The 27,263-nt window shown below is 34.3% G+C and overlaps 2 protein-coding genes and 1 long non-coding RNA gene across 3 annotated transcripts; 1 reads left to right on the forward strand and 2 right to left on the reverse strand.

Moving 5' to 3' along the window:
* Positions 1-1,048: 1,048 nt before the first annotated feature.
* On the reverse strand, positions 1,049-9,047 carry LOC141621935 (uncharacterized). The gene is made up of 9 exons (XM_074438053.1): positions 8,978-9,047; positions 4,684-4,914; positions 4,177-4,602; positions 3,816-4,079; positions 2,429-2,772; positions 2,167-2,322; positions 1,962-2,069; positions 1,567-1,863; positions 1,049-1,293 (listed from the first exon to the last, which is right to left on the reverse strand). Exons 1-8 carry the CDS (start codon positions 8,999-9,001, stop codon positions 1,767-1,769), a joined length of 1,650 nt encoding a protein of 549 aa, XP_074294154.1. The 5' UTR covers positions 9,002-9,047; the 3' UTR covers positions 1,049-1,293; positions 1,567-1,766.
* LOC141621934 (uncharacterized) lies at positions 5,780-7,993 on the forward strand. The gene is made up of 3 exons (XR_012532791.1): positions 5,780-5,928; positions 6,028-6,135; positions 7,834-7,993. It is a non-coding gene; the product is annotated as an uncharacterized LOC141621934 (long non-coding RNA).
* Positions 9,031-25,618, reverse strand: LOC141620466 (uncharacterized). Its single transcript, XM_074437329.1, has 3 exons — positions 25,436-25,618; positions 9,322-9,609; positions 9,031-9,198 (listed from the first exon to the last, which is right to left on the reverse strand). The coding sequence occupies exons 2-3, from the start codon at positions 9,601-9,603 to the stop codon at positions 9,031-9,033; spliced, it is 450 nt and encodes a 149-aa protein (XP_074293430.1). The 5' UTR covers positions 9,604-9,609; positions 25,436-25,618.
* Positions 25,619-27,263: the final 1,645 nt, after the last annotated feature.

The following is a 27,263-nucleotide window of genomic DNA, read 5'->3' on the forward strand; positions in this document are numbered from 1 at the left end:
CGTACTTGTGTCGACTACATCATGAATGCACCAGGTTCTTCATCTAAGAGGATCAAGTGAATTCGTTTTATGTGTCATACATGCTGAGAGCTGCCTTAAATAATCCAAATTTAAACTTTGTTTCTTTGATAATGCTCTTTCTAAACTTTTATGGAGTAATTATTTGAAATTTTATCTGTTAATAGTTATAAATTATAATATCTTGCGAGGATATTACTTAGAGGGTTAAAACATCTTATTGTTTTTCAATTGTTTTGTTTTTCCGATTAATTGATAGTTACAAGAACTTGAGTTAAATTTTTCGTGAGGTTAAGGTATTATCTACTTGGTCATGTTTAGATTGGTCAATGCCAAGTTACGATGTTCAATTATCCATGAATCATTATGGGTAGCATATGGATTTTGTCCAGCTATGTGCTTTAGGTAAGGAACCTAAAAGGCTAACAACAGTTTTTAGCGTGGTATTATTAGTTAGGAATTTAGGTTAACAAAAACAAAGATTATCATCACTTTATGGAAGTATAACTATGGTTAGATTTGCAGGGACTCCGTCGGCGAACCACATCTTTGTGGAATAGGCACATATATTCTTTTCTTTTCATGTTGAAGCTCTCCTATAAATTATTTTAGATGTTTTCTCTACACAGAAGTATGAGTTTCAACTCACACTGAGCATCTTAATCTCCGTTTTGAATAATTTGCATTCAATTTTTGGCAAAATATATATTATGCTTGCATTATTGCATATCACTACTACAAAAATCATTATAGACATCTGACATTTTCATCAATACGCATCAGATTTGCAACTGATGCACAGTTCACACATGTATATTCTTTTTGCTTATACATCAGACTTTAGTCTAATGTGTATTTGGACAATAGACATCAGTTGAATTTTATCTGATGTCTATTCTATATAAAGACATCAGACTTTTACTAAAAACCGATGTCTATTATCTAATTAGACATCAGTTTTTTTAAAAATCCGATGCATATACTTTTTATTTATTTTTTTAAAAAAAATTAAATACGTTAATTATCCGCCAAAACATGTCTTTCATCAATGAAAGCATGAACCAGTACATTAAGCAAAAACCAGCATCCAAAGTCATAGCCACCAAATACATCTTACATATTTGACTAGTGAGCAAAATATTTCATATATACAACCAAACCCATCATCCGACAAACTAATACATTATATTACTAAGCATTCAGAAAATAATCCGCCCATAAATCACGAACCTCGTCGATTTCGTCTTGTGAATATGATGTTGTATCTTGAAAAAGCTGCAAGTCAAGAAAATTGCTTTATCAAAGCACTAATACGCTACTAACAAATATGTCCTTGGTAATTCATCGTATAATGCACTAACGGTAACAATTTTCAGGCCAAGGGGACAGGTTTGGGGTGCGGTGATGATTTAAAATAACCTCAGTACAATTGCAAGGGTTGTAGCTCAATAAATTAGAACTTAGTAGGACATGAAAAATGTTAGGTGATGGCAAAAAATACTGTTGTACAATGAATTTCAAACAATGAATGAAAAACAAAAAAATTACCTCATCTAGAGAACACATCGAATTAGGACTAGTGACGATCTCTAACATGTATCACATAATGTAGTAACCGCATTCTGTTTTACCTGGTTGACGAGCATACTAAAACAACATGCCATAAGTATAAATGACACATTCATTTCCATCAAAATAGTGAACAAAGTCTACGCAACAATTGTAAGTGTGGATACCAACCATTCAAGTTATATAACATGAGAAATACTTACATCAAGTTTTATCCATTGCGGCACTTTACTAGACTTCCTTGATCCCCCTTCATAGCCATAAACTCTTATAGACCTATGACATAGGTGAATTGTGGGAAAAAAAGTTACTATACAACTACCTTCATGTTTTCAATGAATATTTTACAACAATCGTAATTAAGATGAGCTTACGTATTAAGTACGGTCTTAAATATTGGAATCTCTGAGTTTCCTATTGGATCACACCAATAAACTTGATTGTGCTCTATAATATCTATTATGGCAAGCATCCAATGATTACTGTAAAATTAAAACCCAACACTGAACATCAAATATTTGAAAACTATAATAGCGTATTAACAATGTAGTTCGACATAAAAAAGACAATTATACTTACTCGTGATAATACGGAGCCAAATAAATCTTTTTTTTCCCTGCTTTCAGCCAGTTAGAGATATATGTTGCTGCTTCATCTACACTTTGACCAACCATTGAAGAAATTTGCGGACAAATAAACCCATATCTGTCATTGTCACATATGCTATGCAAGCACCTATGATATACAAATTAATCTAAATTAGTATCTCAGAGAGCCTTGTTATTCTCATACTCATTATTTCACATTTCAATTCCACAAAAAAGCCTGAGTAGTCACTTACCCAATAAAAGCCTGAATGCATAATATACTTAGTCTTTTCATATTCAATAGTTGAGTCATGTCATCCTTGGAGAGGAAAACTGTTTGCTTATAACCCAACACTTTTTCGCTTAAAGTAAGTGAAGATGATTGACGATCGTCTATAATATCAACCACTTTGGACATCAACTTTCTAGAATCATATTTATTATTAAGAAGAGTTTTCATAGTACTGTTCGATCTCACCATTGACTCCTTTGTTTTGCTTTTGTCACTCTCTACTTTCTTCGACGTCCCGACATCAAACTTTGTTTGCTTTCGACTTGTATACTTCTTTGACCTTTCTCGTGATATCTCATGATTACTCTACATTGGGAACACAAATACGGTATATTTTTTTTTGGTGAAATGTAAGTATATATAAATCACGAAAAAACCGGTTCCAAATACAAGAGATTAGCCCACTCAAACTGAGTGGACTAGCCTCCAACTGATCACGGCCCAAAGCCTTACAATTACCCAAAGGACAACAAAAGGAAATAGAGAAATCTCAGACCAACAAAACAAATCCTCATGTCTTCATCTTCAACCTCAGACTTCCCCAATTCGATTTCACTTCCTACCTGTCAACAACTCCAGCCAGCGACGATCCCCGTCCCCAGCCTTGGTGAACTTCATTCCTCGCATTCTAGATTTGATTTCCTCAACTATATCACGAGCTACAGCTTTCGGGGTAAGTAATTTAAGTTCAAACTTACTTAAATTCCTTTGTCGCCAAATATGATACATGGTAGCATTGATAATAGCGTTGATCACATCCTGTTGCAGAGAGGATCCCCACATGTTCAATCTCCAAGTCAGTAGATCCCGAGAGGGGAGATGAACCCGAACCCAGGCGCTGATGATATCAAGTATAGCGGTGCTATATGCACATTGGAAGAAGAGATGTTCATTATTTTCGACTCCATTTTCACAAATGATACAGGTATCATCCTCACTGATCCCTAATTTATGCAGCTTCTCTTTCGTATTTAAGCTATTATGATGGTAAAGCCAGGAAAGCATGCTGTGTTTAGGTAACGACCAGTTAGTCCAGACCAAATTCATCCACTCTATTTTGTCTCCTTTAGTTCTGAGGAATTCATAGCCTTTCTTGATAGTGTATTCTCGACCTTTCTGATCCACCCATTCACCGTGATTATAGGCATCTGCTAGTAAAACCTTAACTTGGCAGATTTTTCTCCAATACCAACTAGAGTCATTGGAGGGAGAAAAATTGAATATGATGAAACTAACGAATGTTAATCAGCAAAAAATTGAACTACTGAGTTGGGGACCGAAAAACTCTTCTAAGTACAGGTGCATATACCAAGTTTTAAATAGATAAAACACAATAGAAGAGCATGTACCTCAGGATGTCCAAAAGTGATTAAATTTTTCGGCCATCGAACAAAAGATCCAATTGCATCACCAACAGTAAAAAATTCATTTGTTGGGACAGGTAATTCCGCATCCTCCTTACCCTCCAAGACAACTTCAATTGAAACTCTCACATCATTTTCTCCAAATGCTTGACCATGAGATCTAGAGGCCTGAGTTGGGGACCGAAAAACTCTTCCAAGCGCCACATTGTGCATCTCTATGTCAATCACAGCTAATTGACATTCAGCACCCTTGAAATAAAAATCCAAAAGTTAAACAATCAAGCCATAGTTATATGAAATTAACACCAAACAATGTCCATTATACATATATCCAAACATAATATACCTTCTCAGGTATCTCATCAAACGGATCAGGTTGATCATGTTCGTAACAACTAGCATTTCCACTTTTACAATTTGTCTCTACCTCAGCGTCGTTTACACGATCATTTTCAACAGAGAAACTGTTTCCATTTTTGTTACTTTTTTCAAAGGCAGCAGTTGTTCTTTGCTCTACAATAAATTCTATCTCTTTTTTCATATTTGCGGTTACTTTCTGGGTAATCATTTGGGTTAACATGTCCAAATACTCTTTGGATACCCCTTCATTCCGACGATATGTACATTTACCAAAATACTGCTTATGCCCCACTACTCCCCCAACACCTCGTACACGACCATAATGCTCATCAGTTCCAAGGGCTTTTGTCAATACATCAACCTTTCCACTAGGAAGAAATTCCCCTTTTGCCACTTGTTCATTCACCAAATTCTGTAAAATCAAAGAAACATAAAATAAGCAATTTCAAGCAATGAACAATGAAAGTTGTCTAAATAATATTCGTAAGCTCACAATTCTCTCAATAGCAGCATCGGTCTCGGAATTAAGACATTCTCTGTTTTTGTTTACTCTTCCTTCTATCCATAAATCACCTCGTCTAATTTTTGGAACTGATTTACCACTTTTCTTGGCTTCCAGAGACTTTTTTTCCAATTTTAACCTTACTTTCCGATATCCTCCACGAGACATTCTATGTGGGTATTTATTCTTTTTTTGCCTCTCTGCAGCTAGTTCACTGGAAGCCTGTAAAATAATATTAGTATAATTCGTCAACTCTGAATATAAAAGTACTCAAACTATTGGAATTCTGTCAAGAGATTAATACTAGAGCTGATACGGACTAAACAAATATGTCCATAGGCAACCCGTCAAGCCCGCTATTTAAATGGACGGATACAGACTAAATAAATACGGACTACTATGCTTTGCTAATGCATTTGAATTTGATGTTATAAATGACGGTCCATCAAAAGATTTATATGTTGTTGATGATGCAGGAGTTTTAAGCCGCCTTACTAAGTCTGATTTGCTGCGTTTTTTTGTCCGATTTGGAGTCCAGGAAGAATTTTCACATTAATCTTATTTATGTTCAGAAATTAACTATAAGATTTCATCACATAATGTTGCAAATTTTATTTCTTCCTGTAACGCCCCGTAATTTCGGACCGTTAATATATTTCGAAAATAATTTATTAATCAAATAAAATTTGATATTTAAGTATTTAAAGTAAAAATAATTCAAAGAAATATAATTTTATTATATTTTGAAGAAAAGTATTTATTTTGATAGTTTCGAGATGTTTAAAAATAGTTTAAACCGTGTAAAATCTTTTATTTCGAAATAAGAGCATATCGGGGGGAAAATGACAATTCTTTTGAACGTTGGGTAAACGAATTTGGAAATGGGTCCTATGAATACTCAATTTTCTTGTAATCTCGTGTTTAAAAACTTTGGTCTTGTCGGAATTTGCATTTGACTTACGGTTTTAATTATTATCGAAACGAGCCAAAACCGACTCGTAAAAAAATCCCGACTCAAACCCGACTCCCTCCTTTCCCCTCCCTTTCACGCGTCACTCCCCCTTCCCCTTCATTTTTCTGATTTTTCTTTGTTCTTCATCCTCTAACATTTCCCTTTTTCATCAAAACACCATTTTATACCAAATCAAGCTCAATTTCACCATAACTTTTGCGTTTCTTATCGGATTTTTGCATAATTTACATTTCCGGAATCCTCTCGTCGAGATCTACAACCTAGTATGTTTTAATTTCAGTTTTCTTGAAGTTTTTTTAAGACGAATTTTCGGTAATTTCGGTATTTATGTACTTATTATGGTGTTTTTATTGTTTAATTAGGTGAAGAATTGGAGGACGAGTTTGGGGACTCGTATATTGTCGAGGATAGCGGCTAGTGCTTGTTAGGGTTTGGGTTTAAGGTGCTAATTGCTCTTTTTCTAGCTTAAGGTAACATATTTCGAGTTACTCGACGAAAGATCGTCACATGTTTTGTTGTTTTTGGATGTTTTGTGATTTTTGGTTTGAGTAGAAATTTTCACATGTTAAAGTTTGATGCATGCATGCTTAATTTATGCCTTTTGTTAGTTTAAGTTAACAAAGTTGAATTGGGAACGATTAATTAGTGTTCAGACGATGTAATAATGAACAAAAATGGAAAAAAAGAGAGATGTAGGGGGGTGAAGAGTCTGGCAAGGCAGACAGCGGCAGGCCACGGCTGGCCCGGGGTGGCCCGTTGCTTGTTTCGCGGTTTTTCATGCTTTGTTCGTCATTTTAGGTTCATTAATGAGGTAATTAGAATAAGTAAAGTATGGGTAAACTTTTGAATTAAATCAAATTAGTAGTAAAAATTATGTTAAAGGTAAAAATTATATTTATTCTGGTAGTTGCACATGTTAGTATAGGTTAGAAAATGAAATTGTAAAGATTAGGCTCAGAATGATTTATATAGCGATAATTGTAATGTTTTGTTGATTGTGCCGAAAACTGAGCCTTAGTCCCTTTGACCGATGCGATGTCGATTAATTGAGTGATTGGTCACCGCAATTTAACCCGTACCTGTCGCAGGGCTGGGGTTGCGGGTAAAAATTCGGTTGAATGAATTAGATAATCGGCCTTTTTCTTGCTTTAGGCCATTTATTATATCTCTATTTCACATGTGTAGTTAGTTGAATTTATGTAGTTTCTTATATTGTAAAAACGGCCCTAGATTCCCCGAAGCCTTTAATATGGTTAATATTGTTAGAATTGGAAATTGGTATTGAGGATTCTGTTGGTTTATCTGCTGAATAGTCATTTATATAGCCTTTCACATGATAGAATGTTAGCATTTAGGTTGGTAAGTTGGACTTTTTGTCCTCTTATGGTTAAGTGAGTGTCTTACTTGTCTTGTGTGGTGTGGGTTAAAGTATTCAAGCTGGGACTAGCTGGGACTAGGTCCTAGGTGAGTATTTCGGCCTTCATCATAGATAGGTCTTTATAGTCTTTGACGAGTATATGTTCACCGCTTGATAGCCTTTGTGTTCTCACGACTAGTGGATTTATATCCAAGTTGGGGCATGACCTCGTTACTTATTTTGTTAGTAAGTGGTCAGCTTAAGTACTAGCCAACCCTTTGGTGGACTCCTTAGGGTACTCACTTTGTTTTAGAAAAATTGTGGGTCTTGGGTGCGGTGGTGTGTATCCGCATGTCTAGGTCTGCGCAGATTATAGGCTAGGGTTGTGTTGTGTCTTGGCCATGTTTTATTAATATTAACCGCTGAGCCAAGATACCGGTTCGATTACCTTCCCTACCTCGTGGTATAGACTCGAGTTACAAAGTGACTATTGACGGTACTAAGAACTTATGCCTGTCTTTGATATATTGCCCTTTCTTGTTTGATGATTCTATGAATCATAGAAGGTGAGATGCAAGCCGGCTATGGTTGATAGAGTTTGGATTACAATTTGTTATATGTTTCACATGATAGTTTAATTTGGTCAATTTAGTATTCATATGTCATAATACTTGGAAATTAGATTAATTGTCATATTGTTTACATGTTTTACTACATGTTACATTAATTATGACGATTCGTGGCTGGGAGGACTCGAAGTTACTCCCCACTGAATTGTGGCTTTCGTGTTTGTATAAAATGCGATTGACAGGTTGTTGATGCTTTGTTGGGGTCACAGACGAGCTAGTGAGCATAAGGAACCTTGGACCTAGTTTGGCTATTCTTATAGTAAACCTTTTAACTTTTGGTTTTGTATATAATTTGAAGGGACATATGTCTCCCTTTTCTATTTTGGGTTTGTATCTTTACATTTTCTTATCGTTAGCATTGGCATGTAAATTAGTTCGTTAACATTGCAGGTTTTGGCACCCGCCTCTTGGGAATGTTGGAAATGTTGTGATTGGTTTAGAAAATTTTTTTTGAAATTACAGGTTTTTATATAGTTGGACCAATTACAAACATATCCTACCAGTTTTTCCGTAGATTTTAGGTGTTTATTTATCGCGTTATTTAAGGGTGTTACACTTCCTGCGGTTACTTATTAATGTATCCTTAACGTCGATCATTTTGTTGCTTTAAAATATATTTTTATCGAATATCTGGTTTCCGAATCCTACTAATACTACTTTACTAATTTCTTATAACACTCCTTATCTCTTTCTAGTATTAGAGTTACTTAACAGCTCCCACCAAAAAGTAAGGATGAAGGGGTTGATAATTGTTGAGGAGCATTACTTCAGACTAGCATTCACTTGTACATTAGTGACCCAATGTTGTTTCTTTAGTTTTAATCATATTATAGAGCCTGGACAAGTATGAAATTTTCCCCTTACTTACAAGTATGAAATTAACAAAAACAGATACATAGGATAAAACCCAACAGAAGGCGAGAAGAGGAGATCACCGACATGGTAAGTAAATAATTACTCCGTACAAGTAAATTTTCCCCTTACTTTTCTCTGAAGGAAGTTAATTTTTTTGTTTTGTTTTACTTCTTACTGCAGTTTTAGTTTGCACGGTAACAAGATGTTGGGAGCATGATGCAAGATGATATATCAAAGTGCTTTAAAGCAGTGGGCCTGTACTATTAAAGCCATCAATGTTGCAGGTTCTTTTTTTACCTTTAATCACCTCTTGGCGACTGAAAGATGAAAGTGGCTACTGATTATCAGTCGCCAAAACGTGGCTACTGATTTTCGGTCGCCAATTTGGCGACTGAAATTACCTTTTAGAGATTGATTTCAGTCGCCAAACGATCAACTCTAATTAATACATATATTAACTGAATAACTCACTTGAAATTCTTTGGTCATACGCATTGCTTTAAATCTCTTCCATACTTCAGGTGTTATGTATTCATATTTTTTAAGTGGATCAACATCACGCGCACGCTTTCTTTTTTCAATGGCTTTTTGTACACATACAAAGAAGTCAGCTTCGACTTAAAGTTCGTCCATATCTTGTTTGCAATAGTGATAACTTGCGTCTTCTTCGAAAGTGGAACGTCAAAAATGGTCTGCAGAAAGTAGATTAAACATCACTTCAACCAAAACAAGGCAAAAGAGGACATATGGGAGCAAATAATAAAAGAAACAGAAGTAATAATAAAATAAACAGCGGAATTTCATTAATTTCTTACCAAAACATCATCCCAAATCTTTTGTTTCAAGTCAGCCCCAACATGCTTCCATGAGCGAATATCAATTGGCACTTTCGTACGTGCTAACACCCCAATGTAGCTCTTATATTTATCACCAATCTTTTCAATTGCCTCGCCAAGATCATCAAATTTAACTTCCAGCTTTATACCCGCATCACGTAAAGCTGTTAATTCCTTCATTAACACTACACCTTTGCCCTTTCGTTCTTTCGGAACATTCTCAGTATCCGAGTGGGGTGGAGATTGCTCCTGAGAGGACATAGCAACCTGCATAACATAAACAATATCCCTTCAGCATAATCATTCGACTATATAAATATAATTATATATAGAAGTGAGACAGTAGCATAATTTAGGAAAAAGTCCTATGTGATGCACACAGTAGCATAATCAGCATTATCATTTGACTACATAAGATTAAATTCACAAATTATAGCAACATATATAAAGAACATATATAAAGAAGTCTGATTATATAACATTCAACTCGCAAAATTACATGAAAGCATACACACTACAACTTCTGAGTTGATGCATAATTAAGAAAAACTTCTAATTATCCAAGTGTATTATATATTGGTCTTTGGATGTTCAACCCATAACCCTTCAGCATGATCATCTCGTAGATAGAAATCATCTACATCGTCAACGGCTAAAGGCAATCCACAAGAAAAAGGAGGCAACTCATCATCCACTTCGTCCATGCTTTCCTGACCCAAGAACTTCTTTTTACCATGAAGAACAATGGACCACTTTTCATCAGCCGGATCTTTAATATAAAATACTTGCTTTGCCTGATTAGCCATTATGAATGGCTCTGTTTGATATCCTTCACGTTTTAAATCTACCAATGTGAACCCCATCTCATCAATGTGAATGCCTCTACGATCAACCCACTTACAACGAAAAACAGGAATCCTGAACTGAACATAGTCTAGCTCCCAGATTTCATTAATGACTCCAAAATATGACATAGTATCATAAGCAGGGTTATTATCTTTAGCACTAGCAACACTCATCGACGTAGCCATCAAAGCCAATCCACTATTTTGGACAGTACTTCTATCGTCCTGAAATTTTGTATAAAAGGAATACCCATTGATGTCATACCCTTGATAAGATAAGACATGCATCATTGGTCCATGGGCTAACCACCTTACATTCTCAGAAACTTCTCCACGATTATTTTCCAACTGAACATCAACTTTATCCGTGAACCATTTGATAAACGAACGATTATGCTCCATTGTTATCCATCGCTCTCCTTTAGAAGGATTTAGTTCTCTAAGAAGTTTTTGATGGCCCTCTATAAATGGATGAACATCAACCATGTGTTGGAGGATATAAAGATGTGCTTGATCAAGTATTTCACGATTAATCATGATTACGTTTTTGCCAACTGTTCCTTTTCCATCTATTCTCCCTTCGTGTCGAGAAGTTGGAAGGCTGATAGATTCAACATTTGACATGTAATCATTAACAAAGTCTTGTGCCTCCTCTGCCACATACCCTTGAATCATACAACCTTTTGGTCGATTCATGTTTCTCACATAAGCTCCTAAGGGTTTCATATACCGCTCAAATGGATACATATTTCTTAGAAATACTGGTCCACAAATTTTAATTTCTCTTACCAAATGAACAACAAGATGCACCATTATGTCAAAAAAAGATGGAGGAAAAAACATCTCAAGCTGACACAAAGTAATAACAACCTCTCGTTGTAATGCATTCAAAGTATCAGAGTCAACCACTTTGCTATATATTGCATTGAAAAAATAGCAAAGTCTTATAATAGCTTGTCGAACATGTTTTGGCAAAACTCCACGAAGAGCTACCGGAAGTAATTGTTCCATTAGAGTATGGCAATCATGAGATTTCAAACCCACCAATTTTAACTCCTTCAGTGACACAAGATTTTTAATGTTGGATGAATATCCTTGTGGCACCTTCATACCATGCAGACACTCACAAACACTTTTTTTCTCCTGTCGCGATAATGTGAAACATGCTGGAGGTAGGTAAGTTCTTGAACCTCTGATTTGTGGTGCTAATTCAGGTCGAATTTTCTGTGACACTAGGTCTTCCCTAGCTTTGATACCATCCTTAGTTTTACCAGGAATATTAAGAAGTGTGCCAATCAAACTATCGCATACATTTTTCTCCACGTGCATGACATCTATACAATGTCTCACGGACAAGTGTTGCTAGTATGGTAAATCCCAGAAGATGGATTTCTTTTTGTACAAAGTATCCGGACTTGGCCGCTTGTATGGCTTCCCAAATGAATTTCTGATATATTTAACTTTTTCATAAACTTCTTTTCCAGTTAAAATCTTTGGAGCTTCTCTATGTTCTGGTTTTCCATTAAAAGGTTTACTTTTTCTTCTATACGGGTGAGACCGGCGGAGAAATCTTCGGCTAGTAAGATACACATTCTTTCCACCATGAACTAAACGATCTGAAATCGTATCCTCCTCACAAATTGGACATGCTTTAGCTCCTTTCACGGGATAACCAGATAAGTTGCCATAAGCCGGAAAATCATTGATGGTACAAAATATCATGGCATATAGTTGAAACGTCTCACCACGATAAGAATCATACACCTCAACCCCTTCATCCTACAGTAACTTCAAATCGTCAATCAAAGGTTCTAGGTAAACGTCTATATCATTGCCAGGTTGCTTAGGTCCCGAAATCAGCAGTGACAACATCATATATTTGCGCTTCATACACAACCAAGGTGGCAGATTATAAATCGTTAGCAAAACCGACCATGTGCTCCATTGGCTACTTAGACTACCAAATGGATTCATTCCAGCAGTACATAATCCAAGCCTTAGACTTCTAGCATCAGATCCAAATTTAGGAAACAAAAAATCAATTGTTTTCCATTGTGTGGAGTCAGCTGGATGACGAATTTTGTCATCTTGAACTCTGCCTTCAGCATGCCATACCAAGTTCTGAGCATCTTTAATATTTGAAAAAAGTCGCTTAAATCTTGGTATGATGGGAAGATACCACAACACTTTTGATAGGTTTATCGCGTACCTATGCAAAGATAAATTCCCTAGACACAAATAAATGTAGTAATAGGGGTCGAACACAAGGAAACGAGAATTACGTCGTGAATTGCTATGGGTGGATTTTTATCAAGGTCGATTACGATTTGGGTTTGGTTTGTTTGGTTTGATTATTAATGAAAATTGCGATGTAAATAATATGATAAAAGATAGTCTAAAGGGTTCGGGTCACTCATGCAAAGGTAAACATATGAACATGATAAACTTGATACTAATAATCTTGTCAATTACTTAGGCTTAAAGATACCCACCTTACGGCATTAGTATCAACCATAGACCGGGTCCTAGAGAAACTCTCGTCCATGACTAGGTCGTCCTACCACACATGCTTAGTCTAATTCAATTCCGTGCCTCTCGACTTTAGAACGAATAAACAAGTTTTAATCTACGACTACGGCCGATAATCAAAGATTAAGCATAACAAAGCAAGCATGTGATGGAAGCAATTGATCAATATTATTATGAACTTTATTTAATCATATTATATGTTTGATTTTGCATGGCTCCCCTAGCCTTTAGACTAGAGAATTTAGCTACTCATACTTAAGTGTAAAATGCAAACTAAATTATAAGAAATATTAAACATGGTTATATGAATTATACTAATTAGGTGATATAACATACAAAAAGAACAAAGCTAAGTAGATATGAAATATTTGACTATAATAACTATGTGATAACTAAAGTAATGATGAAAATTGTAAACTTGTAATAAGAAATACCTTATAAAGGAAGACTTGCATGGAAGAACAAACAACTAATAACCAAAAGATTGAATATCAAATGCTTGAGAATCTCTTGAAATACAAAGTGTTGAAAGATTAACTAAGGAATGCTTAAACAACTTAAACTTGAAATGAAAACTAATGAGAGAAAACTTATAATGCTTGAGGCTTAATGTAGTAAACTTGGACGTAAAATGGGATGCCCAAAACCTAGGAATACCTCTCCTATTTATAGGAGAGGAGGGGAAAAACGTAAGAGCCAACGAGCATGCAACCCCGATCGGGGTTGGGCGGCCCCGATCGGGGTCATGCAATCCTCGGTATTTTGCCTTAACTCTCCTCTTAATTGCTAAGGTATCCAATGTTGGTGATTAAATGTGCGATTAATCACCCGGTTAATGTTCTAAATTCCTAGCATCCTAAGCTCTATTGGCATCCAATGCTTGCAACCTTGATATGGACCTTCATTTTGGGCTTGATTTTGCATTTGGCTTCATTTGTAATTCCTTACTTCAATCCACTAATCTTCATGCAAAACCCAAGAAATCTTCACACACTTAGTCCAATATTTGGCCTTGTTTAGCTTAGTGAACTTGGTGTACAAAATCATAGGAAAAAGCCTCTAAATGCTTAGATTCCTACAAAACCATAACAAACACAACAATACACCTAGAACACAAAATTAGCTCAAAAATATACTAATTAAAGTATGATAATCAATAGAAACCGAGCTAAAATTAGGGGTAAAAGTATATATAAAATGAACATATCAACTTTACATGGAGTTCCTTTATTCTTTTCAGAATCTGTTTTCTTATATTTGTAGCGTGCAGCCCCACACTTTGGACATTGGTTTAGATCTTTGTAATCTTTTCGATACAAAATACAGTCATTCGGACATGCATGTATCTTCACATAGTTAAGTCCCATTGGACACAAAATTTTCTTAGCTTCATAAGTACTCTTCGGAAGTTCATTGCCATCAGGAAGTATTTCACTCAACAAGTGAAGCAAATCTGTGAAACTTTTATCACTCCAACCGTTTTTCGTCTTTAGGTTATACAATTTTAAAGTTGCAGATAAACGTGTGAATTTAGAACCAAGATAGACGGGTTTCAATGCATCACTTGCTAAGGTATCAAACACATGTGGGTCTTCTGTGCATTCTTTGAAATCATTAATCATATCATCTACTCGATCTTCGCAAACTACATCAAAATCTTCCCCCTGAAATTTCCCTCCATCATCCGCTGAATCCCTACAGTTATTAGGCAACACATCCTCTCCATGCCAAATCCACCTTGTGTAACCTTTATCAATTCCATTACATAAGAGGTGATTTCTTAAATCTCCAACATCAACAAGCACATTATTCCCACATTTAACACATGGGCAATAAATTTCATTAAGGTTGTCTGAATGATTAATAGCATGTTTGACAAACTGATCCACCCCTCTCATATATCTGGGGTCCAAGCGATCAATAATCATCCATTCACGATCCATTCAAAATCTCCGTTAATTACCTACTCACAAGATCACTATTCCGTTATAAAGACTACAATCTAATAATATTTCCACAAAGATTTAACTTAATACTTCAAGAGAACTAACCTAAAAATTAAAATTATAAGCCTATAGAACAGTCACAAGCATAATATGTCAAACAAGTTATTACACTATGGGTTGATAACAACTAAAAATAAATGCAAAACTCATACCATAAATAATTGTATATCATTTAAACAAAAAACGCACACCAAAAATACAATACTCCATAATAATTAACAAGTACAACCACCAAATTTAGAGGAAACTTAAGTCTTATACAAGAAAAATAAAAGAGAAATTAAATCAAAAACTAAAATGAAAGAGCATGCTCAATATCCAAACTAAAGTAAGTCTGGATTTCGGTTTTCATGTTCAAGTCAGCTTAACAAGAAAGTGTATGTAGCAATAGAGAAGAATGACACTAGATTCCATAAAAAACAACAGCATATATAATAAAAACTAGATGATAAGATAGTTTTGCCAATACGTATTCATGTTAGTTTAGTGTGAAACAAACTCATTTACATACAAAAACTCGCACATTTACCACTAACTCACAATCTGATATATCAACCCGCCATACATTCAAGTGTCGTGATATTTTTATGACGGGAGAAGTGAGAGTCTCATATAAGAATTTGGCATAATATGTATGAAAGCACATATATAATATGGTAAGAAAGATATCATGCATGAAGTTGTTACATAATTGAGCAAACTTGACAAAGAAAGCATATGTGACCGCCCTGACGGGTAGACCATGCTAAAACTGACCGTGAGCGAATGACCAGCCAAAAGTCAACCCGAAAACGTCTTTTGTTGAAATAAAAACCTTGATGGCGACAACAGAAAAATGACCCGAATCCAACCCGTAAAATACTTGTAACTCTCTACTTAATAACAATTGAGTAAACAAAATCCCATCAATCAAGAATCATCAAGCGAGAAATTTAGCTCATAAGTAGGAAGAGTGAAAAATCCTGAGCTTCTTACCCAAGTGTTGGAAAAATACAAGAAAGATGATCGCATGATTGTGGTAATTAGACACATGAATAACGACTAACTCAGTTGGTCGCTCGTCTGTGAGACCATTATACAGCGGACAATAACCTTATAGTAGCTTATGTACCTTAGTTAATGAAATTAATAAGCAATGTGCATAAACTATAATAAGACCATTGCACTGTACAATAGTCTTAATAAGTAGGCAAAAATTTATAGGACTTTAAGATGACCAAATGAAGAAATGATTCTAAAATCTACTCCTTGTATGTGATCAGGCTTGTAACGCAACGCTGGAGGTAGAGATTGTAAAACAATGACTGGTCTTCACTGTTGGAATAAGTGTCCTCCGACAATAATGCGATCATGACTGTCGATCATTATGATCACATGTATAAATCTCATTTTAAGGATACATGTGGGATGTAATATTTTATAGTCAACTGGTCCACACATATCGGTAATGATTGGCTTACTAGAGTTTGACATTACTGTCGTGCGACGGTGGTGATCAGTTGATCCCCTTAGGTCATACCTAAAGGGTAACACTCTTAATAGAACATTTAATTGATCGTGTGACGATACGGGTTGATTAAATTACTTAAAATTGACGGACAATTTTGGAAGTAATATTTACGTGTCTTATTATAATTTAATTAAATTAGACACGGTCTAAGTAATCGAATTGTTTCATTGCTTAGATGAAATTATTGTTTACAGAAACAATTGAATCTGAATGAATAATTTATTATAAATACAAGATGTTGTGATTTATAATTGGCAAACCGTTTTGGTACAAGTAATTATGAATTACTAAGTCGATTTTGTACATGACGTATTTTATTAATACGTTGATTTTTAATACGTTAAAAATACATGACAATTTTACATGACTTGTGACATGTGACAAATTGACAAATTGACAAAGATAAAATGGAACCCATTTTATCTTATATGGACCGATTTATATGGAGGGAGCATGATGTTTAAATTGTAATAAATAATTAAAGTGGAGAGCATAATGATGATGCTAGCTTGTAGCCATGCAAACCTAGTTTTCTTGATAAGAATTACTTGTTCATGCATTGGCTCACTTCACCTCTCCTCTCCTCTCTCCCCACCGGTTTTGCATGCCTCCATAGAGAGTTTCTCTCTCTAATTTTATTCATTACTTTGACACATTATTTATAGTGTGAGAAATTTAATTTCCTCTCTACATTTTAATGAGAAATTAGAGAGATAAAATACTTCAAAATTCATCTACTCTTGACCGAAATATTCAAGAGCACAAACAATAGTTTTGGGTCAAATTTTAGTAAGATTAATATTCTTCTAGTTCAAATAATATTAGTCTTTAAGAGGTTACCTTGGGTATTCATCTTTGGGAGAGATTCTACCTTTGAATCTTGTTCATCCATAAGGAAAGCTCAAGAACTAAGTAAGGTAGGTGACCTTACTAGTGCCCAAATATCCGAAACATGCAATGTAAGGAACCGATTTCTTCTCTTAACTATTGATGTTTGCATGCATAAGATCACCAGTTAATTTTATGATTAAATTAACATAAAACATATATGAATATTTTAAGTATATAGATCTACTTTTCCTTCAATCGGTATCAAGAGCCATGGTTGTTTGCATGCAAATCGGTTAAAAGTTTTTCCGAGTTATAAGAATAACATATAAAACTTGTATATTTTGTGCTTTTATGATATATCACGAAATTAATTTATGCATGTTAAAATTTCTGATCCTAAAATGTTTTTAGGATATTTTGGTTAATTTATGGATTTTTATTGTTCATATTACACAATAATGGCATTAAAATATGATTTTATGAGTAAAAATGTCATTTTCGGACTAAAATTAGCTAAACTTCGAATTTTCCAGTGATTTTTGGATATGTTGTCACATATATTATTTTGAGATGACCTGTAAATTTTCATAATTGTTGGACTTTTATGCTCGAAAAATGGATTTTTCATTATTAAATTCGGATTTAGGTGAAAAATAGGTTAATATGAGATAAATTTCGAATATGGTCATAGAAATATAGTATGTTGTCACATGAAATTTTACAAGATGTGTGTAAAATAATAGGCTATAGTGAAGTCTTTTTGCATGATTTATGGATTTTTGAAGAAAAATAGCATGAATAGTGACTTTATTAGTGAAATATTGATAAAACATACTCTATGACTAAGGAAAAACGTCCAATGTTGCATTTTATTATCTTTTTCAGATCTAAAATTGAAAAGTTGGTGAATATATTTTTTCTCATGTTTTTATGATTATTTTAGTTAAAACCGATAAACCGCAACATTGTTTTTCCGGATAAAATTCGAAATTTTTAACCTAAGTTTTTGAACATTATGAGTGTCATGGTATTTTTCCAGAATTTTCATGAGTTTGAATTTCAAATTTTGAATTTATTTGAAATTTTGTGATTTATTTGAAGTTTATAGCTTATTTTTGTAATTTTTGGTCCATTAATGAACAAATTTTAGAAATATGAGTTAATTATGGTCAAATAATTAGTGAAGAATAAATTTTGAGTCCTAAGAGGTTAGGGTAATTAACTTATGCATAAATATGAATTTATGTAATTTTTGTGATTTTAAAATGTTGAATCACGCAAATCCGTAAAAACCGAGTAATATACGATATTGGCTACTTAAAGGCGATTTAGCATAAAATTGGGCATGTTCTTACATATTATAATGCTGAATTTTATTTATGATTGTCATAATTTTATTTTATGTAATTTTGAATTATGTAATTTTTACTTAGTATGGCCTTAGTTTTAATTGGTATTTCCCGAAATGAATGGGAATATCGATTCGGTTGTAATTTATTGTGATCTCGTATCACCGTTTTGTAATTTAATAGATTTATTTTATTTAAGTTACAAATGTATAATAGGAAATTATGTCATTTGTTGTGTAATTTATTTATTTCGGAGTTTCTTGAAGACGGTGTCACTCAAGAAGGAAATACATAAAGACGGTGTTACCTCGAGATGCGTGCCACAACCGAAGTTCAAGGGACCAATGGAGTTGGTTTCCAAATATGTAATAGTTAAATAGTTTTTCTATTTTAGGAAGGCCATACTAGGATTTAATTTATGCTTTGCATTTTATTTATATGTCGCATGTATCGCTAAATCGCCATAACTAAAACATGCATTGTCATTTTAATCGAGTTTATCGACCGTGTCAATTACAATTATCGTAGTTCACCGCTTTAGTTCACTTAAAACGTGATAGATACTAAATTGACATGACCTCTCGCTAAAATAAACAATTGAGACTTAGCCTTACCAAAAATTAGAAACCCATGAAGTACCAGTTTCGCAAGGGAGTTGAGCCGGCTTTACCGTAAGACAAACCTTGTTACGTTGGTGAAGTGGGGTGATAAATGTCTATCCACCGAATTTATGTTAATGAAGGGTATTTCGGCACACCGTGCTCTGAGTTGATATGAGTTTGGATCACGGACACATTTATTCGAAATTTGGGTTGAACTCAACGAAAGTATTCACGACGTATTTCCGGATGTGTTTCGGGCTAGAGATAAAATATTAATGTAATTTTATCGACCAAGAGTTCTAAAAGTAGAATCGATTAAAGAGTTAATCCACCGAGTTATATTAATAAAGGGTATTTCGGCACACCGTGCCCCAAGTTAATATGAATTTGGATCTTGGAATCATTTATCATAGTTGGGTAGAGGTCACTATGTAAATACTTTACTTGTTATTTACAAGTATTATTATAACGATGAATGTTTTGTTTTCATTATTCCGTTATCATATTGTTCTATTTCTTTACCACAATTCATATACGATATCATTTCGATTTTTCAAAATCTCCATTAAAACATCGTAACTAAAGACAAATATGAATTTGCTTCTAAAACCTCAAATGAGCCATTGCTAAGGATCTCTTGTAAAGAGTATAGATATAAGTTATTCATTATCAAACAGGTTTTTGATTCTTGACTAACACATCTACTTACAATGGATTGTTATTCATATACTTAATTGAATTAAGTACCTTGAAGGGATAAATTGTTTTGGTAATTAGTTTTGTCATAATTCGTAATTGACCAAAATAACGCAACCACTTCAATGAAAGTTTTAAAGATAAAACGAACAAATGAAGAGTAATCTTCATGAATTCAATTTTGCTTCTCAAAGCAAAGACTCATTGAAATGAGTGGGAGCATTCTCTTAAACCGTTAAGATGAGGACGAGGTTCAAGAAGTAAGGATTATAATGGAATTGATACAAGGTAATGTTAAAAGTAAAGTCATTGAGAAATGACGATACTAAACCTATCAATCCCGACTTATAAAGTTTCCATTGTCTTAAATGTTGGACACAAGAAAGGAAACTACCCCAAATTATTGAAGAATCAACAAGTTAGTTGTGGGACATCTAATGGCACCTTCTTCTTTAAATATTTATTTGATTAAACATAATTTTTGCTAGAACCACTTCGTCAATATTAGAAACCAGTGGAGGTTTTCATCATTATGTTTGATACATAGGATGATTAGAATATGACGACTAGCAACAATGAAGTCGAGAGATAGAGTAATTGTGTACTCAATCTAGTTTTTGGATTTAAAGTGGTACTTAATTGTGACTATTAAGTGCATAAACTCTAAATAAGAATATAAACTTGTTAAGAGACAAAAGAGGTTTTCACTTTTGTGACCCTATACACCACGATTTGATGAATGGCTAGCCCATTATCAAAGTGATTATATTCTAAACCAAACTAGAATGATATATCATGTAGATGATGTAAGATTCAAATTGGTAACCCATGATTAAACCTTAAATTTTGGAATGATGAACGCAAAGAGTTATCGAGTACTCTTGAAACCATTAGATTGTTAATGGTATATGCATATCTTGTATTCAAAGCAAGATGTCTCGTGCCTTTTGGTTGAAAAGGAGATCGAAGTTGTAAATCATCGATCCAAAATAGGTTGATCATTTTCTTTTACCAACGATTTAAGTTGACGCTAATGTGTTCACTTAATAAGGTAAATAGAAAAATCTTTGAAGAAGTTTAAAGAGTTCAAGGAATCACGATTTAGTCGTGATGGGATTATCAAAGTGAAGACTTTGATATAAGCCAAAGGAAATGTGACATAGTATCACAAGTTAATCTCTCTTAGCACGCATTATGGAATAATGTGTGGTTGGATAAGAAATCAAACGCTATTCGATATGGTTTGGACTTAAATCAAGTTACTTTGAGTTACTTGATCCTTTTGGGGATTTTATCATTTTTGTCTAAATTATTTTTTCCACTAAAACGATTCATATGAGATATGAAATGGTAGGGTATCATGTTTTTAAGTTTTCACAAGAAACAAATGCTCATTTTTCCCTTTCACTTATCACGAGTACGACGGGTTTGCGGCTCGTGAAGCTGTCTTTCTAAAATACAAGTTTATTTCTAGAAGACAGAGTGGGAGAAATTATTCAAGAGCCACAAAGAATGTTATGTCGCAAGAAACTGGTCTTTCTTGGCTACATGAGACGTTTCGTGTAAAACATTGTTTCTTCAAAACCTAGGAGGTTAAAATTCATCACTTGTTGAAAATGATGAATTCATGCTACTTTTAAGAAAGTGAAGAGCTTATAACTTACAAAAGAAATCGTTTGATTCAAAGTTGATTACTACTAGAAAGTAATGAACATATGACTTACATAAGAGTGTTTAAGTCATAACTCAATACAAGGCTTAGAACCATGAAAATCCGAAATAAAAGGCTTGATTAGTGACAAAGGGTTTTGCACTAATAAAGAGAGATTTCAAAGCAAGATTGGTTGCAAAGGGTTTTGCACTGATTGAAATGCTTAAGTCTATTTGGATCTTCTTAGGCATTGTGTTTCATTATTATGAAATACATAGCGAGTGAATCTAAAACCCACTTCTTCAATTGGAAGGAATGTATTCAATACATGTCATGAGTTTTATAGATTCTTACAATCCTAAGATAATGTGAAACTTAAGAGAGGGTCTTAAGTAGGACATCAATGAGTTGGAATCAACATTTTGATCATGTGATAAAACATTTCTCGATAAGTCGAGAAGTTGTTTTTATACATGGAGTTTAGTGGGAGTTACGGAAATTTTTAATTAGTCTTATATGTGGATGACATATTGATCATTGCGAATGATTTAAGACTTATGGAGTATTAAAATACATCTTTAATATCTAGATTTATGTAGATAAATCCACATGATATTAGCGTCAATAAGAAGTCTTATGTTGATAAGATTCATGACTAGTTCAATTAAATTGAACATATTTGATTGATTCCATTTGCTTCCGCTGCCGGATTAATTAAATAAGTAATGATGTACAACACTTCATATAATTTGAGTATGATGAATTGTTTTCAAAATCGAATTTAAGTAATCTTTACCAAGTAAGCCATAAAGATTACCCTTAAGTGCTTGCAGAAGCATTAAGGCTATGATGCAAATTGTTTATGATGCAATTTTGTGTAAGGATGTTACACAAGTGACAATTGACAATTGAGATTGCGCATGGTTTCCGACAAAACCATAATCAAAACACATTAGGATGGTTAAGATACCATTGTGGCAATGTTAATTAAGAAGTAGATTTTCTAGAATCGTTCTAGGCAAAAAAGAACAATGAGAGATATTTATAACGGAAATTGAGTACACTTGCAATCATGAGATGTGCAAGAAGGATGAGTCCCGCACACTGTGAAAACAGTGGGAGCTATTCTTAGGCTAGAGGGCCTATGTCTTGATTGGATCTCGACACGTACTCAGAAAGTTTTGTAATGCAAATGTATACATTACAAAGGAAAACGAGTATGTAGTAAGGTTGAGTAAGGTACAAGAAATTGATAAAACCTACTAACCAAAGCCTTATCAAAGGCTAAACATGATGAGTCATGTCATTTCAATTGAATTGAAATGAACAACTACGTACAAGATCAAATTAGATTATAGAACATGAAATAGTAATCAGGCATTGACTATTCATATGTGATAATCGCATTTGTCGTTCGAGTTTTACTTTAAAACTCTTTTATTATACTTTGTTACATCCAAACGGGTTGTAGAGACAACGTTGAACCCCGTTAAAGTGAACCCGGATTAACATAGTATTAGCCCATAGTCGCTTGTATGAGGTGACGTCTCGAAGTGACTAGAGTGTGATGCGATTGATTGCAAGTTCAAGTGCCATAGAGTCATGTGAGATGACTAGTCGATCACATAGGCAGACTGTTAGGAACACTTTGTCGGGCCTTATGACCACTTATAGAGTTCTGGCAATTTATATAGCCTGGTCGTGGCGAGAGCTGCTATAGTATTCTAATGAGTCGATTCTTTTGACTAAAGACTGTTTCGCCTAAGATGGCACGGTTTGATTAACTTTGATTTGTGTTACTACGACCTTCGTAAATGGGGTCAAATGGGCATATTTTGGGTTATGATGGCTGTGTCTAGTCGAAGGGAATAAGTGCGATAGGAATTGTCCACCCCCTTGTCAGGGTTAAATAATATCTCAGGGCCACTCGAGGAGTAATGAACTGGAAATGCGTGGCCACGCTCGGAAGGTATCCATGGTGGGTAAATTCCGGTCAATCAGTTATTCTCCAGATCGAGGAAACCACTCTCGATATGATCACTTGCAAGTACGACCTGAAAGACACCCTGCATTGAGTGGGAGATAGTAATAGGACAAGAGAATTGGTGACGCACACTTGTCGAGGACAAGTGGGAGATTGTTGGAATAAGTGTCCTCCGACAATAATGCGATCACGACTGTCGATCATTATAATCACATGTTTAAATCTCATTTTAAGGATACATGTGGGATGTAATATTTTACAGTCAACTGGTCCACACATATCGGTAATGATTGGCTGACTAGAGTTTGACATTACTGTCGTGCGACGGTGGTGATCAGTTGATCCCCTTAGGTCATACCTAAAGGGTAACACTCTTAATAGAACATTTAATTGATCGTGTGACGATACGGGTTGATTAAATTACTTAAAATTGACGGACGATTTTGGAAGTAATATTTACGTGTCTTATTATAATTTAATTAAATTAGACACGGTCTAAGTAATCGAATTGTTTCATTGCTTAGATGAAATTATTGTTTACAGAAACAATTGAATCTGAATGAATAATTTATTATAAATACAAGATGTTGTGATTTATAATTGGCAAACCGTTTTGGTACAAGTAATTATGAATTACTAAGTCGATTTTGTACATGACGTATTTTATTAATACGTTGATTTTTAATACGTTAAAAATACATGACAATTTTACATGACTTGTGACATGTGACAAATTGACAAATTGACAAATTGACAAAGATAAAATGGAACCCATTTTATCTTATATGGACCGATTTATATGGAGGGAGCATGATGTTTAAATTGTAATAAATAATTAAAGTGGAGAGCATAATGATGATGCTAGCTTGTAGCCATGCAAACCTAGTTTTCTTGATAAGAATTACTTGTTCATGCATTGGCTCACTTCACCTCTCCTCTCCTCTCTCCCCACCGGTTTTGCATGCCTCCATAGAGAGTTTTTCTCTCTAATTTTATTCATTACTTTGACACATTATTTCTAGTGTGAGAAATTTAATTTCCTCTCTACATTTTAATGAGAAATTAGAGAGATAAAATACTCCAAAATTCATCTACTCTTGACCGAAATATTCAAGAGCACAAACAATAGTTTTGGGTCAAATTTTAGTAAGATTAATATTCTTCTAGTTCAAATAATATTAGTCTTTAAGAGGTTACCTTGGGTATTCATCTTTGGGAGAGATTCTACCTTTGAATCTTGTTCATCCATAAGGAAAGCTCAAGAACTAAGTAAGGTAGGTGACCTTACTAGTGCCCAAATATCCGAAACATGCAATGTAAGGAACCGATTTCTTCTCTTAACTATTGATGTTTGCATGCATAAGATCACCAATTAATTTTATGATTAAATTAACATAAAACATATATGAATATGTTAAGTATATAGATCTACTTTTCCTTCATTCACATGAGATGGCCGCACAATAGCACATCTTTTAGCACTTATCTTCCATTTAACTATCAGTCGGTAAGTTTAATAGGGTAACACCGTCTTACTAGCTAGCACGACTTATATTCTCTCCACTATCAATCAATAATTTCAATGGGTTTGAGTTACATATAAGACCGTCTCATTAGGGGTGATGTAAAATGTTTTAACACTTGTGTTTAACAAATACATGGGTTTTTAAGTTGTATTGGCCATTATGAATTAAAACATAAAAATGAACAATCGCTTACTCTTTATTTCTTTTAACCAATTATAGAAATGAGAAGAGACCTACAATAATGAACAGCAGCAGCAACAACACTTAAATAACAACAAGAAACCCCTAAATTAAGACAAACCCCTAAATTAACAATAGGAAAACTAAGTATTGAACTAAAAAATTGATTAACATTAGAGTTAACCCTAATTTTCCTCACTCAATTTGATACTAGATTTTAGTTGTATTTAGCAATCAATGGAGAGTTGCAGAACTAAGCAATGAACCCAAAAAAAAAAAATTGAATTGCACAACAGAAAAATTGAAATAAAAGATCAAAATCCAAACAGAAATAAAAAAAACCATAAATTAAGATGAATACGATTTAGAGGAGATGACAGGTACCGGATAAAGGAGCAGCCGAGTTAGAGCAGCAGTGATGATGACCGGTGACGATAGGAGCAGCGATGGAGTAAGAAGGAAATTGCGAAATTGGGTTTTTCGGTGGAGAAATGGGGTTTTGCGGTGGAGAAGATGGGGTTTTGAAAATAATGGAGTATAATTAAAATAAAATCTGTCGATGTGGAAAATATGGGCGCCAACTTACTCAGGACTTGCGCCAAGTATTTTTTTAGCTATGCATCGGTTTTTTATTAATCTGATGTATACATTATAAATTAAAAATAATATATAAGTTCATTTTAAATAGTCATGGGTTCTTGTAAAGTCTCATGTCTATATAAGCATATAGACATCAGTTTTTTCGAAATAACTGATGTATAAATTTATACATCGGATTTTTTAAAAAATCTAATGCATATTAAGTGATGTCTATTTGATATTTTGTAGTAGTGATAGATAGCATAGACCCATGCCTGACACCTGTTGCCTGTAGATTGTAGTTGAGTATGAGTAACATTCGTTCAGGCCACAGACTCCACAGTCTGCAAGTATGCTCTGGAAGATGGCAGTGTATGCTTTTTTAGAAGCAAACAACCACTCTGGAACAAGAGTCTGATCCGAATGTCTACTCTTGTACGCGGGTCGCTCAAGCTTTTGCCCAATGGTGCCACACTCAACAATTGTAACATCCTCATTTATTAAAGAGCCTTTAGCAAGACATTCCCAAGTAAATATAAGTGTTACCATCTCAGTTGTCTGAGGTAATAAATATAAAAGATAAAAAATTCAAAGTAATTTACAGAAATTGACATTATAATAAATAAACTTTAATGGTTTTATTACAATTTTCCAAACCAGCTGAATAATTAAATAAATACAAAGCAGCGGAAATACTAAATAGTATCTTATATAATCTAAGGTGGTAACTAGACTCCAGTGTTACATCACCCTCGCGTCCCAAGTACCCAACAACAACCAAATCAAACATGTTTTTTAATCTGTTTCCCATCCGATCGAAAATTATCAAATGGATCATAACAGGTTACCCAAGAAACAGGTAACAATTTTTGATATAGGACAGAAACAAGTCAACCAAAAGTCGAGTATAATAACTAAACAATACAAGATAATATATTTACCAACTCTTGCAGAAGAACAATATAAGAAAAACAATAATGACCAACAACAGTTAAGTCACGAGCGCCTAGGGCCATGGATATCTCACACATATCACGATCCATCTCAGGTCCACGGCCACCCGAAACACCTGTCGTGCCTGGCCTACCCATATCTTAGGTCCACGTCTCTTCTACACTCTGTGTCTGCCCTATCCAAATCAAGTCCACAACTACAACTGTGCCTGTCCTATCCAATAATCACAATAACCAAACCATCTGCAACAAAAGTATTCCTCCTCCAACAACAGCGACATAAAGACAGAATACAATTTTCAGCAATAACAAAAAAGATGAAATAACAATACTCTTGTAAGACAACTCATCCAATTGTAAGACAACTTCACAAATTATAAGACAACAACACAAACTCCTCCTCCAAATCCGTCTTACACGTGTAAAACAGCAACAATAACACAATAGTAATTCATCAATAATAAAACAATTAATCAAGATAGAGTAGTTAACCTACATTTTCGCAACTCTTCAATTAATCGAGCAATAAAACAATTAATAGTGCTTCTCCACAAATCCTTCACCTAATTAAGACAATAATTACATAAAATTATAAACTACACCAAATCAATCCCCAAAAAACCACCCGAACACCGCCCTCAATCTCACAGTCTCCACGTCAATCCCACGGTGGTCAATCA

Source organism: Silene latifolia, chromosome X, assembly GCF_048544455.1.
Source record: "Silene latifolia isolate original U9 population chromosome X, ASM4854445v1, whole genome shotgun sequence".
Classification (NCBI taxonomy): Eukaryota; Viridiplantae; Streptophyta; class Magnoliopsida; order Caryophyllales; family Caryophyllaceae; genus Silene; species Silene latifolia.

Excerpts from the sequence above, each read along its gene's own strand:
- LOC141621935 (XM_074438053.1), bottom strand. The coding sequence starts at position 9,001 with ATGCGTATGACCAAAGAATTTCAA. Across the intron at positions 4,603-4,683 it reads ATGCTGCTATTGAGAGAATT|AATTTGGTGAATGAACAAGT; the intron begins GTGAGCTTACGA and ends TTGATTTTACAG. Across the intron at positions 1,864-1,961 it reads TTTAAGACCGTACTTAATAC|GTCTATAAGAGTTTATGGCT; the intron begins GTAAGCTCATCT and ends CCTATGTCATAG.
- LOC141620466 (XM_074437329.1), bottom strand. The coding sequence starts at position 9,603 with ATGTCCTCTCAGGAGCAATCTCCACCCCACTCGGATACTGAGAATGTT. Across the intron at positions 9,199-9,321 it reads AGATTTGGGATGATGTTTTG|ACCATTTTTGACGTTCCACT; the intron begins GTAAGAAATTAA and ends TACTTTCTGCAG.